Below are 20,259 nucleotides of genomic sequence, written 5' to 3' on the forward strand. Positions count from 1 at the left end.
AGCTAAATTGGAAATATTTTTGATCTGCTGAGAATTTATAGTTGAATTTGATGCGGCTCTGACGGACTGGGCCTTGGAGAAGATTTTAATAAATGAAATGGGTGTAGTTAATAGCGTCAGTTGAACTATTTAACAGGTAAGAGTGAATCAAGGAGGAGCTAGTTGGGCAGGCTTAAGTATGGCATATATTCAGCGGATGGCATATGTTTCTCTTTTGATCTTTCGAACTTGGGTGAAGAGGTTATGTAATAAGTGGTATATAAATATACATAAATTGTGCATAGATTGGGGTATTCTATAACATATTTAATTAAATAAAGTTAGCTCCTAAAATAGAAAATCGATGGACTTTTATAATGCAAGTTTTTTAATGAATTCACGTATGGAATTTTAAGTCCTAAGCTCTCATATAATTACAAAGTCAGAATACTATATATAAGTAGAGGCCGGTTGTAGCGACGCTCAAAGGACAGTCGTTATACTTGGAAGACGCTATAACCGTATAAGTCTGCTCATTTAAGTTTGTCCGGAGATCAGAATATGTGTCAACGTTTCAACCTGCCTCTATTTACATTTCAACAATCATAGTTTTCCTAATTCCGATTTTCAATAGGTTTACTTATATATTTGAAGGGCTATATTTTAACAAAGTTCTTCTGGGACTCACACTTTGAATATGTTGAGCCATATAAACTAATATAATATAATATGATTAAATTGAACCTAAATGCTCAATTTTTTCAAGTATCATTAAAATTTTTATACATATCAAGTAAACCCCATTCCCATTTCCCCCCTTACTCTTTACAAATAAATTCCATATTTATGTATCCCCCACCTGCTGTCCATGGGTTAAACTGAGGTTAAAATAGCCTTGGCTGCGAAATGTATGGCGTTTGGCTTGGCTTCATTTTTCAATTCTCACCAAGAGACTCGCAAGAAAACGAGCATATGCTAGCTAGATGAGCAGATATCTCACCTGCCCCGCCTCAGGTGTGTGTCTGTGTGTCTGGCACATAAATAAGTCAAAGCTTGGGGCAGCTTTAGGGCAACATATGTATCTATCGTACAGTCTGTTCCAAAATGAACGCAACGCGAATCAATAAAATTTCCCAGTTGATGATTATGAGTGACAGAAATGAAAGTTGAGTGCGAACTTACCTCGGTGCAGAACTGGCAGCCGCACTGCAGCAGCGTTGTGGACTCGGCGGCCTGCTCCACGTCGATGAGGCAGAGCTTGCAGGTGAATTGCTGAAATTGTATGGGCGTGGCCGGTGTGCCCGCTGATGGCGTCACATCCGCCGAGGCGAGCATCTCGCGCCGCTTCAGTGTGATGCCATCGCGCACTGAGCAGGCCTGAGCCGCCTGATTGGCATTGGCCATGGACTGCAGTGAGCTGACAGTTAGTGGATATGCGTGGGTGGTGCCAAAGGCGCCCAGTTCGTTGCCACCGCCGGCAGCGGTGCTCGCTTGCTCCTCGCTGTTGCCATTGTTGTTGCTGTTGCTGTTGGAGTGCAACGTTGCTGTGGTCACAGTGGACGGCGGACTCGGGCTGCTGACACTTGGCAGGCCAGCGGAACTTTTGCGTGAGCCACAGCCAACAGCAGCAAGAGCAGGAGGCGCAGCAGGAGGCGCAGCAGGAGGCGCTGCAGTTGGTGTTGTTGCTGGCATCTCGGCTCCATTGCTGCCATTGCTCAGTCGTATCTGCGCATTGACATTGATGTGCGTCGGCTCCGCCACCTGCTCCTCCCCAGCGGCGTCCGTGTAGCAGGCACTGTTGCGCTGCGGATTTGCGCTCAGCGACATCGCCGATTCGGGACACGGCACAAAGCCATTGGCCAAGGAGTAACGTGATCCGGTAGCTGCCAGCGACAACAGGCTGGAGCACCTCGAGCAGGTGCCCGCCCCATTGATGCTATTGACACTGTTGCGCAGCCGATTGAGCGGACGTATTTGCTCCACGCCGCCAGCACTGAAGATGCCGCTGCCGGCACGACTGCTCGGCCCGTCGTCGGCACAGCCCATGGGATGCAGCGAGTGGCTCCGGTGGGTGAGAGCCAGGACCGTTTCGCATTTGCGCAGGCCCGTATATTGCACAATCGACTGCGACTTCTCGTGGTGCAGGCTGCTGGCGCTGCCCTCGCGCCGCACCATGTGCCACAGCTTCTGCTGCACCACATTCAGCGAGCTGCTCGAGCCGCTGATGCTCAGCCGACTGCTGCCATGATGACCGTTAGCTAGCTGTGTGCTGGACTGCTGCTGCTGCTGTTGGTGGTTGTAGTTGTGGCTGTGATTGTGGTGCCGGCCAGCGGGATCGCGCAGCACCACATCCTGCTCCGAGGGCGTTCGTGTGATGCGTATTTCCGGCGAGGCGGGTCGCTGATTCGACGTCGGCTCACGCTCTCGCTCCCGCTGCTCCCTCTCCCGCTCTCTCTCCCGCTCCTTGTCCTTTTCGCTGCCGCGACTACTGCTGCCTTTGAGCCCCACCAGCGACTTGAGAAAGTTCTCGAAGCGCCGTCGCCGTGGCAACTGAGCGCCCGTAAGTCCCAGCGAACTCTCCACATCCGGCACTCCGGCCGGCAGTGTGCCGGCTGCTCCAGCGCCACCATTGCCCAGGCCGAGGCTGCTGACGGACAGCGAATGATTCCGGCTGTGCCCGTTGCCGGGCAGCGAGAGGGAGACGCGCGTCGGCTGCGCCTTGCGCTCAGCTGCTGCGTCGCTGGCCGAAATGATGTTGATCTTGTTGCGCGCCTGCGTCTGCGTCTCCAGCAGCGCAACTGTCTCGTTCGTGTCCGAGTCGTTATGCTGCGGCGCGGCATGCGAGGCAGTGGCACTGTGCTGGCTGCTGACGCGTGTCTGATGCTTTGTGTTGGCCAGATTGTGAATTGGCGAGGAATCCTGCAACGCGTGCCAAAAATAACAACAACAAAAAACTAGTATTATATATATATATACAAAATATATACATATACAATATAAAACGACTCGATATTTGTCTAACTCCGCCTATAAAAGAAACAACTGAATCGAAACTTGCTTTCTCCGAATTTTTAGCTTTACTTGAATTTGGAATTTGAGTAGAGCTCAAGCGACAACAAATAAAAAAGTGTCAAAAATTCTATTCTCGTTTGATAGTTCTACAAGCATCCGTAAGGAGCTTTGGACTTAATAATACCCGTTGACTATTCTGACAATTTTATTTAATTTTTCAAACTACCTGTGATCCGTTTGTATAATCCATTTTCCCTCAAATCTTATTCTCTCTCTGAATTTATATATTCTACTCAAATTTTCCTTTGCCTTACTTTGTTCCTTTACTTCTCTCTCTCTCTCTCTCTCGCCCTTTCTCTTTCTCTCTGTTGCCTTGCCTTTATCTCTTTCTGCCTGTCACAATGTAATACCTCTCTCTCCCTCGCTCTCCTTGCCTTTCAATCCAGCTACATAGAAAATTTTGCAATCTTGTTTCTAGTATAATCGATAAATCCAGTTTGTTTGCATCTGACGTCAGAGCTAGCTATTAAATGCAATCTAATGAAAGTCAATAAATCACGTTGCCAGCAAACACGTTTTAATGCCCTCTGTGATTAAATCGAAAATAGCATTTAACCTAAATCACATCTCAGACTATTTTCCAGACAAGATTTAGCTCTGTGCCATAGGTCGTACAACAACTGGAGATCAAAGTTAAGGCAACGCAGCGAGCTTTAACCCTTTTGCAATTAATTGCAACATATCGATAACAGTAAAATTGTAGCTGACAACTATATTTACTATCGATAACTGTCTATTCATATTCAAGTGAATTCCAATACTTGAAGTTAGATTTTCAGTGGACTTTTCTCTTATTTTGATTTCTATTCTCATTCTATTTTCTATCTTATGAATGATGTTGATCTGTTCGTAATCGATGCATCATTTATTCTTATCTATCGATGTATCGATTATTATATTCTATCGACTTATCGTTTGGTCTCTTTATCGATTTATTGTTTATTACTTTTTATCTATTTATTGTTTATTCTATTTTATCGACTTTTGTTTAGTCTTCAACTCACCCTCGAATCCTGCTCCAGCTCCTCCTCGAGCGCACTATAGACTGGCGCGTACCAGGAGTAGGAGAGCTGTTTGCGCGTCGAGGCAGCGGCGCCGGCGCCGTTGGCCGTTGGCGATGTCAGCCCCACGCCGGCGTGACTCTGGCCGTGACTGTGACCGTGACCGTGACCGTGACTGTGACTGTGACTGTGTGTGTGATGCTTGTGCGGCACAAGCTTGCCGCCGTTGGCGGCGTAATTAGGGCCAGCCGTGCCGGCGTTGATGCATGCAGCAGTGGTCACCAGATTGTTATTGTAGTTCAGCTGGAGGCTGCGCCGCTGCTGCTGGCCGCGCGTGGGCGGCAGATGTTTGGTCTGCTTGCGCTGACGCTCGCCGGCGCCGTACAAACTGTGATGCTGGCGTCGCTGCTGCTGGCCGCCGCCTCCGCTCGGTCCCAGCTCCTTCTTGGTGAAGATGAGCGAGGCGCTGTTCTTGCTGAGCCGTATGGAGCGCTGCTTGTCCACCACCGTGGCCTCGATGTGCGTCAGCAGTGGCACCGTCTCCGACAGTGGCAGAAGCGGCTGCAATTGCAGCGATGACTCGGCCGGAAAGTTAATGATGAAATTCTCGGCGGCGTCATCAAAGACAGAGGCGCGTGCTGAGCTCCTCAGGCAATCGTCGCTGTGCGCCTGTGAGGAATACCGGAGATCCTGTGGCGGCTGCTGCTGCTGCTGCTGATATGTGGCTGCTGAGCTATAGCTAAGCTGGTGCTCGACGAGCAGTTCGAGTGGTGGCAGTTTGGTCTGCTTTTGCTGCTGCTGATGATGAAGATTCTGCTGCTGTTGCTGCTGCTCCAACTCTAAGCACGTTGAGCTGAGCGGATGCTGTGTCGCCTGTAACTGTGTGGGCGGTGCTGCTGGCGTTGCATGTACATGAACGTGCGCCTGCTGGAACAACACTTCACTCTGCTGCAATGCTGCAGGCGACTGCATGGCCATGGGCGGCCGCATTCTGGCACACAAAGGGGCAGAGATCGAGGGGGCACAGCTCAGCCGTGGCTGGCCACAACAACGACATGAAGAGCATAGTAGCCTGCAAGAGATCAAATGTAAAATATATAAATAAATATATTTAAATATATATTAATGCAGTATAAGCTTATTTTGTATTATTTTTATTAAATCACGCAGACACTTCAGACCAAACGGCTGCTCTTTGCTGAGTTTTCCGTTTCAAATTGCTTTGCACTTTGGACATTGCTGCCCCAATCCTTTTGGCCCAACAAAATGCCAGTGCGCCACACTATTCGGCACTGAAGCGCTCCACTGACCAGGCCAAATGCTTAGCTGGCAGCGCTCATAAACTAAAAGACAACGCGGCCAAGATCGACTGCGAGTTAGCCTCGATAAATACCATAAAAGTCTTTGAGACTTTAAGATCTTAAATTCGGTCTATAAATTACATTAAATTATTATATTTAAATAAATTATATTTAAAATTTTCACCGTGATATTGAATTTTAATTAAATGTTAATATATTTATAATGAATAATCATACATAGTGAAACATTTATATTTTAACGTAAATTAAAGACCAAATGTGAACAAAAAATAAATAATATAACCTTGTATTTTTATAAAAAGTCAATTAATGTTTTGAGTTTAAATAATATAACTATTGTAAAATTTAAAAATATTTTTAAAAAAATTGTTATATAACATAATTTTATAATTATTAATATATATATAAATTATTAATATATATATATTATAATTATAATTATATATTATAATTAATAGTATCATTTTAATATTAGTATTATTATTTTTTATCATTTTTAATAAATAAAAAATAAATAAAGAAAAATAAAAATAAATAAAAAAAATAAAAACAAATAAATAAATACAAATAATTAAAAAAATAAAAATAATTTTAAAAAAATATAAATAATTAAATTAAAATTGTATAAATGTTTATATTTCAATTTTATTAATTTTATTTTTATTTATATATACACACATATATATATATATATTTTTTTATTACTATATCCTAACCCAGCATGCCCATAAATGGCATCTAAAATGTGCAGGGTATGCAGAGTGCCACACATACGAGCTGCATGCACTCCTACACACACACACACAAACACTCACACATACACACATGCCCACCAACATCCACACAGAAAACCAACTGATTTGCATTTTTGCTTTTGTTTGATTTATTGCAATTTCTGCTGTGCGCCAGAATTTATAAAATTTTTGCAGCTTTCAATGGGAAATCGAAATCGGAATTTGGAATATGCGCCGTGCATTTGATTAGAGCGAGGCAGGATTGAGTTGGAAGCGGCCAAAATTGATGGCAACGTCACGTGGCCTTTGGGAAATTCAATTTCGTGCAGCTGCCCCGTTCGCGGTGCGAATAAAATCGCACATTTTCCCATTTTTTATGAGTTTTTCTCTCATTTTTTTTCGATTGGTTTCGATTCGCTTCAACTTGCAACAAAATCTTCAACATCAAATACCCGAAAATTTAATGTGTAATTAGAGTGAAGCGAAACGAGAAGACGACGAAATTGCCTGAGAGCGATTGCGTGTGGAATTATTAAATGAATTCCCACAAGACTGTCTGGGCCAAGTTAATTAGCAGCTGTAATTGCAATTGAGAAATTGAAATGGATGCTGTCAGTGTCTGCGTCCAGGCATCAATGTCAAGACGACGGCTTCGAATCAATGCGTCAGTCGCTGTCTGCACTGTCGGATATGATTTGATCTGAGATTCGATGGCGTTCGATTACGATTTGTGCCAGCAGTTCGATTGCACTAGAATCCATAAGATGTCCATATGGATAATGCTTGCAGTTGCATGTGAATATCTGACGTTACGGAAGCAACTAATCAAATTAGCCAGCAACAATACGCAGCCAATTAATCGAGTAATTGTCCCAAATTGCCAACGCCCAAAATTATGCAACACAAATGAGCTGCCCCAACACACACACACACACACACACACACACACGCACGCACACACACACACTCTCTCACTTATTTGTAGCTAATAAGTGAGATGATTTGGAAAACATAAATTTAACAAAGCGCTTTAGCAGTCACACAGCTGATGGAGGCAATTGGGAGCCAGGCAGGTGGAGCGGGGCGTGGCACTGCGGGCAGCCGCATGACAGCAGCAAACCTCGCGGGAGGCGAACGCGGCCAACGCGCATTCTGGAGTCAATTAAGCCATTCGCGCGAGACAGTGTGACCAAACTCTCCCAACGGATAACCAAATGGAAATTCAAATTTAGTAAAAAAAAGAAAATGTAAATAAAATTAGCAAAGCCTGGCAATAAAGGGAATTGCGTATAGGATATAGGATATGAGATATGGGATATAGGATATAGAATATGGGATATAGAATATAGGATATAGGGTATAGGATATAGGATATAGGATATAGGATATAGGATTTAGGATATATGATATAGGATATGGGATATGGGATATAGGATATAGGATATGGGATATGGGATATAGGATATAGAGTATAGGATATAGGATATAGGATATAGGATATATGATATAGGATATAGGATATAGGATAAAGGATATAGGATATAGGATGTAGGATATGGGATATAGTATATGGGATATAGTAGGATATAGGATATAGCATATAGGATATAGGATATAGGATATAGGATATAGGATATAGGATATAGGATATAGGATATAGGATATAGGATATAGGATATAGGATATAGGATATAGGATATAGCATATGGTATAAAAATATTATATTAAAAGGCTGATAATACAATTTGCTAGTTTAATCAGCAACTAAACTGCTCCAAATTTATATTTTAGTAGAGAACCGGTAGATAGTAAACCCCTGGAGATACTAATTAGACACCTAGTTGATTTAATAACAAAGAAAATCTGCGAGCCTTTACATAAGATAATAATAAAACATATTATATCTAGTATATATACAAAAAAAAACATTTTACCCTGATTTCCCATTTTCAATGGGTTCAGGGTATAAAAAAATCTGTTGCCCTAGGTCTAGTCTATGGCATGTTATACCTTATCTCACTTAAATATACGATATCATGCATTTAATGCATATTAACCAAGCGAGAGTACAATTCTTTACCTCCTCTCTTAGATTTACTTCAACAATCTAGAACATAATAAATATAGTTCTCTTTGAGATCTTCAAAACTCTTCCTTTTTTCAATTAAAAACGACATCTCGTTCCGCACATTTTCTTCGCTCAGATTCCACTGCCTCTGCTGATGGAGCAACAGAGAAAAATGCGTTAATTTTCGACTTCATTACAAAGAGGCAGCTGTCGAGTGGCAGCCCTAAGCGGTTGCCTTTCGCATGCCAACGAAGGTATGTCAGTATATTAATTTTTGGTATGTGCGCACTATGTAAATGTGTGTGCGTACGAGTGTGTGTGTGTGTGTGTCTGAGGGAGAGTGGCAAAGCGAGCGCACAAAAGTATGCAACACAAAAATGCGCGACTCGCATAATTTGCCCAGCGCACGAGGGGGAAAACAGCAGATAGAAGAGGAAGAAGAAGAGGATGAGGCAGGCAAGAGCAGATGGCGAGGCGAAAGTAAGCGGCAACAGGAGCAACAGCAAAACGCCAAAGATAAATTGCTTCTCACACGCCCAACAAGCAGCTCGGCGGAGGAGAGAGGGGTGAGTGGAGGGGCGCCAGGGCAGACAGTGGAGGCGAACAGAAAGTAGGCGACATTTTGCTGCCAGTTTCGGGTTTGTTGCCACGCCCAAGTGAGCGCAACGGAGCTACACACACACACCTACACGCACACCCACACATTCTCAAATTAATCGCTTTTGGCGTACATTGTGAACATTCATTTAACGCCATTTAAGCCAAACCAAGAACAAGACCCAGCAAGTCAAGCAAATTGCCTGAACGAAAAAGAGAGGGAGAGATAGAGAGAGAGGGAAAGAGAGAGAGAGAAAAAACAACAGAATTGCGTCAAAGACAACGAAGATTAATGCGATCCGTTAATACGTCAAGTTTAATAGACAAATACGGAAACTTGATACGCGCAATCCGTAAGCAAGTATTTTGCTCAGCTCACAACTGCCGGCCATTGATTTCGGATCTATCACAAACAAGTTCATAAATATAGTTTGGTAGCTCCCAGCTCTTTGTTCAAAAATGTTTGTGTGCACTACTTGAAATTATGAGCATCGCATAGAGAGGCGTTATATTTAAAGCATTGAGCAAGACGGAAAAAGAGTAGCAAGAGCGTGTGAGTAAAGCAGCTTTAGCAATAAGCATACTTATACATATGTGTATATATAGATATAAGTTAGGAATTACCCCAGGTGATAAATGTTTAAGTATTGCACAAAGTGGGAACCTGACTGGAAAGAACGTGCATGTGAGATAATGAATCTAATTCAGCATAAAGAGACATAGATAAATATATACGAGCACGAGTACTTAGAGAATGACAGAGTAGCAAATACCCTGGCGAATATGTTATATATAAGGTATGACTCCCAAGGAAATCTTATACATTTTAAATAGCCTAAGTTGAAAACTTAAGAGGAGGCAATTAGGCAATTAACTGACTAAACAACATAGATTGCTCTGTAGGGTAGTGCCTGGAAAAGTATTTGTTTTTACTTTAGAGTAATCTTTAGTTAGGAAAAGAAAGGCATAAGAAACTTCACAACTGGAAAAATATATCTTTATTTTTTGTCACTCTTTGCCTCTCTCTATTTCTTTGCCTCTCTTTTTCTTTCGTTCTTTGTCTCTCTCTCTCTCTCTCCTCTCACTCCCTCCTTCAAACATAATTTTCAACAATAACAGGGTATACCAAAAGTACATTAATGTTCAATTAAAGCCTTGTTTCGCACTGAAGGTCAACAAAGGTTAGGCAAGAAAATGTCAAGTCTCGATGGCATTTGAATAAAACATATTCTTGATTAGCTGAACACGTTCTCTCTAATAGGCCAACACAAAGTGTTTGGAGCAAATGCTGTAAGTTACTTGCATGAATTTGCATATTTGGGCAATAAATTGAATCAAAGTCAATTGGCTCGAACGGCTGTGCATGAGCCAAGATTTAGTTGGCTATTAATACAATAATAACGTGTGTATGGAACTACGTGAGCCAACGTGAGCTGGCAAAGCAAACAACCAAACGAGAGACTATTATGTAATATATTAATTGACTTTTGAAGTTCTCGTTCCACACACAAATTTCAATGTTGAACTTTGCGTAAACCCCACGAACCGTGCCCAGCTAATTGACACACGTCAATTGGCCGTGAAATTAATTAGCCAAATGTCAACGACACGAAACCATGGGGCAGGGGCAACAAAACGGATAGACAGGCGGACAGCTCGACGGAAGGACCATGCAACACATTCAGCTTCAGCTTCAGCTGTTGTATTAAATCAACATAGAACTTACCATTATTAAATCTGCATGCGAATGTTGTCCAGTGCGATAAATCGTAGTCTCTGCAATGGGAATGAGAATGAGACAATAAATTAAATAATTATTTATGCATAAAATATTAAATTTAATTAGTTATAGAAAATAATACAATTAGCATGCGCTGACAACTGATATTTGATTAGATATCAGTTTATTTAGGCCAATCATTTATTTATACAAATGTTTTCTGAAGCGTGAAAACATGTGGCTAAAATCACAAATTTAAATATGCTATTTTCATATTCCATTGTTAGCTGAAGAGAATTAAATTTGGTTGGGTTTGTGTCCAATAAAACGGGGCATATTAGTTTATAGAGGTGATTGGGGTTTTAAGGGTTTTAATTTGTATAAAGTAAATTTTGTTTAAATTGCATAAGAAATTATTATTATTATTTTTAAGTTTTAAATGGTAAAAAATTAGGAAAAATATATATATATTATTATTTTTTTTTTTTAAGTTTTATATGGTAAAAAATTAGCAAAAATATGTTATTTCTATATAATTTATATTTTTTAACTTAAATAATAATATAATAATAATAATAATATATAATAATAATAATAAATATATTTTATATTATTTCTTTTATATTTTTTTCTTTTTTAATATTTTTTTTTCTTCTTTTCTTTTCTTTTAATATTTTTTTATTTCAAATTAAAGTTATATTATTATTTTATTTTATTTTTTTTATTTTTTAATATTTTTTTCTTTCTGTAAAAAAATGAAAATTTCTAGTCCTCCATTTTTTTTTATTTAAATAAGAAATATATTTATATCAATTAAAATCTACATTCAAAACTTATCAAAAGCTCTCAAGCAAATCCCAATTAATGAATTTGCATGCCAATTTTCACCCTAATTAGTTTCAAATATAAAATAAATCCACACAAATTTTTGTTTTATAATTCTCCGCAATTATTTGCGAGTTTAAAAATAAATTTCCAGCTCTGGTTGAGTTTTCAATTTGCTGAAAAAAAAAAAAAAACCATAATATAATTAATGCCTCAATTGCGAATTGCTGCTGCACTTGCCACTTGCCACTTGCCACGTGCCACTCGCTCGCTTCATAAAAAGCCAGCAGGCAATTAGTGGAGCTGCCCCCAATCGAAGTTCCCAGAACAATTAAAACGGCTTTTGAATGGGGCAGGCAAATCAATGCAGCTAATAATGACCAGCCACGTGCCGCACGCTGCATGCCGCATGAGGCAGCTGCAGCTGCAAATGCAAATGCACTGAGCCGAATTGCAAGCTGCAAAAAGACAGACAGATAGAGAGAGACAGAGAGAGAGAGAGAGAGAGAGAGAGTGAGAAAAAATGGAACTGAATTGAAGCAACGCCTGGCAGCAGTGTATCTGGTTAGCCGCAAATGCTCGACATGTGCGACAAGCGCCTTTGGGCCAAGTGTGTGTGTGTGGCATGAGTGCTGGCAAAGGAATTTTAATTGCAGGACTGTCACGGCTAAAGCCAAATGTCGGCCTCAATTATGGGGCTAATTAGACTTGGCAGCACTTGGCCACAGGCACGCCCCCTCCCACACACACACACGAACTTGTTTAGCGCCTGCAGCCACAAACAGCTGGCGCAATTGAAGCTAAATAAGCTGCAGAAGCAGCCGCAGCTAATTATAAATAAATGAAATCATAATTAGACAAATTTAGAAATTTACTAAATATACAAATTTACAGTTATGTGTATACTATATATATGAATATAATTCATAGCATTTGAGTGGTTAAACGTAGTGTTAAATGGCTTGACTTGCTTGAGTTGCTGCTTTTGACACTTCACTTGGCCAACAACAACAACAACAACCAACACTTGCACATGGTCAATAGACTTTTAGCACAGCTATCCATCACATAAATTAAATATATTTTCAGCTGCATTTCCCATTCGTATTTGCCAAATTATTCACTCTAATTGCAGCTGCTGCAATTTAAGCTCTTGTTTTGACCTCTGTAAGCCGCCTGCAGCTGCCCAAGCTGCTTAGGGTCTTAAGTCTTGTCGTTATTTGGTTAGACGGACAACTTGATGCGACATATGCGCACTCAAATGCAACTAATGGAAATTAACATAATCAGGCCAAGCTACAGCCACAGCAACAACAACAGCAACAACAACTAAATTATAAAAACAAACAACTAGCCAGAGGAGCATTTGCATCTGCTTAGCGTACATTAACATACTAGAGCTACTGTATACGAAATGATCCAAGAAACTGGAACGAGTCGAGCCATAAATGTTGAGCATTTTATATGCGTATATGAATATATTTCTTGGATTTGATTTCCTCTATGAGAGTTTTTAGTTGAGTGCGACTAAATACAAGGCAGAACGAATGAAATTGCTGAATATTGAAAATGCGGCAAGGTATTACGTTAGTTGTGCTTCCGTATTGAAGCTATATTTGGTATAGATTCACCTTGGCTGGCGCTGGGAGTGCCCAAGCACTTGTAGGACACGATTGAAGGCCAGCAAGTGCAGTTTAGCCTAGGCATTGCCCTGGAGATATAGCTTGAAGGAGTGCTCTACAGATCAACTGAGGAACCCATCCCAGAGAGCACAATTGACTCAGCCCAATGCAAGATCAACAGATAAAACTTACTTATTACTAGCTCAAGCAGCTGCTACATAAATATGTATTATATTGGGTAAGAAATCAATCTAGTTTGGTCATAATCTATATAAGATAAAGAAATATATAACAAAAATAATATTATGTCTTCTATAAACTCTCGCTGTAAAGTAATAAAATTCACTCAGGATGCTGCTGAGCTGTTGGCAATCAAAATCTGCTCGCAATTTACTGCCCGTAGAAGTAGATTTTTTTGTTGTTTTCCTTTATTATTATGATGCAAGCCGTTGCAACTGGCTCAAGCTAACTTGGGTCATAGCAAAAAATAAACTTGACTTGGCCAAGTTAAGGCAAGAATGTGGCATATGCTAGCACACGCACACACACACACACACATACATATATGTGTGAGCTTACCACAAGTAATGCCGACAGAGACAAGCTGCGACAGCTTGGGCACTGTACAAAATATAAAAATAGATTCAATATGAAATCCAAAGAGAATAAGAGAAAGCGAGCGAGAGAGGGAGAGAGAGAGAGAAAGGGATACAACCGAGGCATTATCGAGCGTAAAGTGCAAAGTTGAGGCCAGCCAGCAGCTGTCATCAGCGTAAAACTCATCAGCATCAATAATCAAATGGAATTTCAATCAAATACGTGACGCATACTGCAACTGCAGCTGCAAAAAGTCAACATTCGAATGCACCTGGCTGGAAAATAAAAAAAAAACATATATAAAACGGGCGAAAAGAAAAGAAATTGCATCAAATGACGACGGTTGGGCGCACGCTCAATGAGATGCAGCTACAAGATACAGTTGATGAGCAGGTGCAGGTGTGTGTGTGTGTGTGTGTGTAGGTGTGTGTATGTGTGTGTGCAACACTTAAAAGTCTAGACTGAGTGGCTGTGGCAGCCCTCTTTTATGCAATATGATAAATAAATATGATATGCAGAAAAGGGCGCATAAGAATAATGTTTTTATTTTTGCATAAATACCCTTGTCAAGCTGGTATAAAAGTGAAATACAGGTGTCTAATTTGTTGCTTAATATTCCTTGCCTTATTTAAAATACAGTTAACTTAAAGACTAAAGTTGCATATAGCAGCAAAAGTCAACTACGACCAGCTCTGCGTATACTTAATGCGAGGTATATTGCCACAGCCATGCCATAAATATACATACATAATTATATATATAATTATATACATATGGAGAGCCACTTCAGCTCCTTCCACGCTTTATCACATAATTAAAAAAGCATTCAAAATGGAGTAAAAAAAGAAATGAAACTCAACAAGCAGCAACGACAGCATTTTCCACATTCAGCATACGCCCAGCTGGCGCTCATTGTTAGCCTGGTTTTTGTTTCTGTGGCCCTTTTGTGGCTGCTCAGCTAAACTCTTTCTAATGAACGTCTTTAAGTCATGCCATAACCAGATTGCAGTCAAATGCAGCTCACGCAAAGCTTATTATGCCTTACTCTCTCTGTCTCTCTCTGTCTCTCTCTCTCTGTCTCCCTCTCCCTTGCTCTCACTCTCGCACTGTAATCAGCATTTTGTTTGCTCTGTTGCAATTATACAGTTAAATTGGCATTGTGGCAGCGCAACTCATTTCGCTATGCGATAGCCGAAAAATTCAAAAGCGCCGGAAATGCTGTTGGCCGCCTTCTCGGAGTACGCAAAAGGCAAGTGGCTGGCAGTTGGCTGTTGGCTGTTGCAGCTGCCGCCATTTCCATGTTGCATGTTGCAAACAGACCACAAAGAGACGAAAACAAGCCCATGGCAAGTTGACTTGAATGCAGCTGCTGCAGCCCCTCAAGGCATCGCGCCTGTTGCCTTTAACGTGTCACTTTAAAGACATCTAACTCTAAGCACACACACACACACACACACATACACACACACATATACACACAACGTTCTTGCTGCAAAGTTGAAAAAACATTTGCTTTGGCATTAAAACAACAGCAAAAGCAAATGTGCAAATTAGTTGGAAGAGAAGCAACAGCAGAGAACAAAATAAAATAAACAGAACATTTGCCCCAAGCTCTTTAAAGGCACTTGCAACAATTTTTTGTTGCTTTAACAGTCAAGCGAGCTATTAGGTAATTATACGTTGCAGCCATTAAAAGAATTAATTAAATAGTTTCATCGAGCAGAATAAATAGAAGATAGATAAATAGAATAGAAATAAATAAATATATAAATAAATAAATAAATATATATATATAAAAAAATATAAATAAATATATAAATATATATATATATAAAAATATAAATAAATATATAAATAAATACATAAATAAATATATAAAAAATAAATAAATATATATATATAAAAAAAATATAATTAAATATATAAATAAATACATAAATAAATACATAATAAATAAAAAAAATAAAAATATGAATAAATAAATAAATACATATACATATATACAAATTAATAAATATACAACAAAATATATAAATAAATATGTAAATAAATATATAATTACATATATAAATAACTACATTAATAACTAAATAAATAAATACATATATATATATATATATATATATATATATATATATATATATAGAAATAAATACATAAATAAATTTAATATAAATATTTCAGCAGAGAATGCTCGTCTAGGAAATACCTTGAATTTTATTTATTATATATATTTTTTTTTTATATTTTCTATATATAATTATGGATCTATATAAAACACTATACTCTATAAATAAAACAAGTAAAAGTATTCCAGCAGAACGTGTTCGACTAGGCTATACCCTAAAGTCCTTCGTGACCCAGCTATAATAATGTATCTAGGTAACTCGGAATTAAAAATCGAATGGACTCGACTCTACTTATCATCCAGATCTAGTATTAAAATACTGTCACGCCTTCTGCTGTCCTTAATACATCGCATCAGCGTATTGAACAAGGTTTATTGATTATGTGTATTACTTTTTCTGTCTATATAAAATATATATATAATAATATACATATATAATATATACAAAAATATAAACAAAGCAATTCTAACCAGAGTCTATGACGTCTCACAAGTTTCACAAGTGCATCTCTATCGATCTCCACTCCGAATAGCTCTTATCATTTGCTGATACGCCCATTGGCGTGTCTAATGCAAATTGATTTCTATTGAAATTAGATTTTTAATTAATGCAATTTGCTTGGATTTTAGTATGAGGAATTCATTGCACTTTAATATATATTTGTTTATATAATATATTGAATTCTAGTTTTCAAAACAAGATTACAATGTGTGCGATTCTATATATTTTACATTTGCACCCTCTAATCACAAATATTGTTTTGTATAATACTTACATCATTGCAATTTAGTATTTGATTAAAGTCCAAACACATTTTCGCACATTATAAACAAAATCTCTCTCGCTCTCTCTCTAAAAATAAGCAAAGCTCACATACTTATTTCTCTAACTCGCATTGCATGTTTCAACCTCTTCTTCTTCTTCTATGTATAGTTTGGCCCTGAAAGGAGCAACGAAATTAAATTGTGGCAACACACAATCTTTTTTTTTGTTTTTCTCGCCACTTTGTCAGAGTTGTCAGCTTGATTGAAGAAGAGCCTGTTAAGTGCGCTTGCTAATTAAATGGCAAGCATGCGAGCAGAGAGAGAGAGACAGACGAGCGTGTGGCATGTGGCATGCGGCATGCGGCATGCGGCATGTTGCATGTGGCAAATGGGGCGTGTGTTGAGCACAAAGTTGGCATGTTAAGTCTTAACCCTCAATGTGCCTGACAAATGAAGGATTTTCGGCAACTCGGAAACTTTTTTGCCAAAAGCCAGCGTGACAGTGCGAATATTAAGTGTATGCGAATGCGAATGCTAAAGCGAAAAACTAACAAAAATTGTCAACTGTAAATGCTGTTGTTACTTTTGCTATAACAATTGTTAGTTGTAGTTGTAGTCGTTGTAGTTTCAGTTGTTGTAGTTGTCGCTGTCGTTGTCGCTGTCGCTTGCGCATGATTTCCGTGCTTAAAATTTCCTGTTCGAAACTGACATAAAAGAAGGAAGTGCAAGCGACAGAGCACGCAGGCGGTCAGACTGATTGACAGACAGAGACAGAGAGAGACAGTGAGACAGACGGATGTGTAATACAAATGCAGATGCACAGAAACGGAATGAATAGCTCTGCTAGCTGTGTATGTGTGGGCGTCTTTTTATACCCTGAACCCATTGAAAATGGGAAATCAGGGTATAATGTTTTTGTGAAAAAGTATGTAACAGGCAGAAGGAATCATCGCAGACCCCATAAAGTATATATATTCTTGATCAGCATGACGAGCTGAGTTGATATAGCCCTGTCCGTCTGTCCGTCCGTCCGTCCGTCCGTCCGTCCGTCCATCCGTCCGTCCGTATGAACGCCGAGATCTCAGAAGATATAAGAGCTAGAGAGCTGAAATTTTGTGTGCATACTCGTGTGTACCATACGCAGTACGAGTTTGCTTTCTTTTTTCGATAACTCATCCGATAACTTTTTTATCGAGAATAATCGAAAAATTGATTTTGTTTTTTGAGCCTCATTGGAATACTATTAGACGTGGAGACTTCAGATTTACTGTGTATATAAGTATGATGAATACAAACATTTTGTAATCAACAGATTTTGGATACCATGCCCCCTTCGCCCCCAATTTGTAAAAAACGTATTTCAAGTACTAGAGACTTGTGCTTTGGAACGTACACACATTTTGACCATATAATTACGCCCTGAAAATTTCATTAAGATCGTATGTTTACAAACGAAGTTATTCACCAAGTAAATTCTCATACTGTTGCCCACACTGCAGCGCAGCCCAAGCGCAGTCGCTGCTTACTGCGCAAATAGCAGAGCGCGGGCGCGTGAGGGTGGATGCATATGTATGCATGTGTGCGTGCATAAAAGAAGTGCAGAATGATAAGAATATCAGCTTGGAGGGTTCAGGGTATCTCCTAGTCGAGCAGTCTCGACTAGAGTCTTCTTACTTGTTTTTTTTTTTTTTTTTTGTTCTGCTCTATAAATACGTATACGTTTCTGTATGTAGACTAGGGTGCGCTATCATAGCGAAAGCCAATGGTAAAAGAAAACATGACGCAGCCACCTTATGCCAGAGGGTTACCAGGCAACCAACCAACCAAGCAGCCAGTCGAGCATTTAATGACATTCTGCATTCACGTCCACATTTTGCTTCTATTGCCGTCTGCTCAGGTGGCTTTCAAAAATATGTACGTTGATATTTGTCTCGACTCGACTGCAGCAACAAGAGAAATATTATTACATGTCCATTTCACACACACACGCGCATGAAATGGAGCGAATATGTATGCATATATTATACTCTACTCTACTATCTATCTATGTGCTTAACATATATACAGAGTATAGCTAAACAATCAAAATATTTGAATTTTAACTGCCGGTTATCAAAGCAAATTCAGCTCTTGAATGTTAAATTTTTAAAATTATTTGTATAATTTTCCGTCAATGACAAAAAAAAAATTAAACAATAAATTTAATAGTAATTAATAATCAAAATAATTTAAAATATAATATCAAATAAATAAAAAATTTATTCATTTTATTAATATTTAGATATGTAAAAATAAATTCTATAAAAATTAAAAAAAAAAAAAAGTATTTATGGATAAAAAAAAATTTTGTATTTTTTCTAACAATTAAAAAAAATAAATAATATTAATTTTTTAATACAAAAAAATATAACAAAAAAAAATAATAATAATTACATTTTAGAAATAGATTTGGCAGCAATTAAATTAAAAAATATGCAAACAAATAATAGACAATTTGTTTAATCTTTACATATAACAAATTTTCATATGCACAACAAATTTTATAATTTTATTACACTACAGAAATAGCATTTTATATACAAGTCTCTTTTATTAAGTCTCTATTATTTTTCAACTATATAGCCAAACTATTTAGTATCAAAGTGCCGGCTCCATTTGCATCCATTTATCAATTTGGCAAAGTTTTGTGAAAACAGAAAATACAAAACAAAAAAATGTGAATAAATCCAGTGGTAACAGTTCTCGTGATTTATTGCGCACCAAATTAATTGAGAATACTTGCAAAACAGGAAAAAAAAAATATATATATATATATATGTATTTCGAAGAGATGCGATGCGATTACCAAAAGCAAAAAACCAAACAGCAAAAGGGAACGCTTAAAAGTGAGTACTACAGAAATTAATTGCACTTCTGAACTTTTGTTGTGGCCTTTTTATTATTTTTTTGTGTGCTTTTGGTATACCCTTTATAAAGCAAGAAAGTTCTGATAGCAAAAGTTATGGCAATTATTTATAGACGTCTGATAAGGAGCTATGCGTATTTATTTGAATTCCCTTTGCGTGGCATATTGAAAGCATATCAAGAAAACATAGATTACAAATAAATATGTGGCTCAAGTATATATAATAATAATATATAATATATATAATAATAATAAATAATATATATAATAATAATATATAATATATATAATAATAATAATAATAATAATAATTGCAACAACAAAATTTGCGGGCGATATTTAATATTAAGTTTATGAAAGCTAAAAAAATTAATGATATATTATATTGAAAGCGAAAATGATGTATGACTTGATATATTGCAAATAAAATAAATTTATAGGGTATTTATATGCGTTTAAAAAAATAATTATTCAATATATGAGAGCTTCAAGCTTCAAGAGAGCTTCGTAAGAATTTATAAAATATATATAATTAAGCGTATCTGACAGTCCATTATTCAGCACTCAAATGCATATTACATACATACATACATATATACAGATTTTGGTATATATTTATTTATTGTTCTCGCATACAATTGAAACATTTATATCCGGTACTTTTTGTTCATGTTTTATTTCTTTTGTTTATTTCGCATTTGTTACAGTACAGCAAATTCAATTAAACAATGCAATCGCATAAACAAATCTACAGCAAATACACACACACACACACATACAGAGTGCGCGCGCGTTTTATTCCATGTGGACCTCCCACAAATTGCGGAGTATTTTTTTTTCTCTTTTTGCCTTTTTGTTTTATAGTTTTTAATTGAAAAATATGCAATTAAAAGTCGAATGCATATGAGATGCATTGCAGTGCAA

The 20,259-nt window shown here is 38.1% G+C and overlaps 1 protein-coding gene across 2 annotated transcripts in view; it reads right to left on the reverse strand.

Annotated features, from left to right (window-relative positions):
• LOC108654604 (uncharacterized) overlaps positions 1 to 20,259 on the reverse strand; it is a 99,324-nt gene that overhangs the window by 22,863 nt on the left and 56,202 nt on the right. For both annotated transcript variants that reach the window (XM_089260720.1, XM_030384349.2), the window contains 3 exons: positions 10,500 to 10,549; positions 4,056 to 5,124; positions 1,162 to 2,898 (listed from right to left, as the gene is read on the reverse strand). In XM_089260720.1, coding sequence (XP_089116846.1) covers positions 1,162 to 2,898; positions 4,056 to 5,042 — 2,724 coding nt within the window. In that variant the 5' untranslated portion in view covers positions 5,043 to 5,124; positions 10,500 to 10,549. The remainder of the gene's footprint in view (positions 1 to 1,161; positions 2,899 to 4,055; positions 5,125 to 10,499; positions 10,550 to 20,259) is intronic.

This window comes from Drosophila navojoa, chromosome 5 (assembly GCF_054131105.1).
Source record: "Drosophila navojoa isolate 15081-1374.11 chromosome 5, UAZ_NAV_1.0, whole genome shotgun sequence".
Classification (NCBI taxonomy): Eukaryota; Metazoa; Arthropoda; class Insecta; order Diptera; family Drosophilidae; genus Drosophila; species Drosophila navojoa.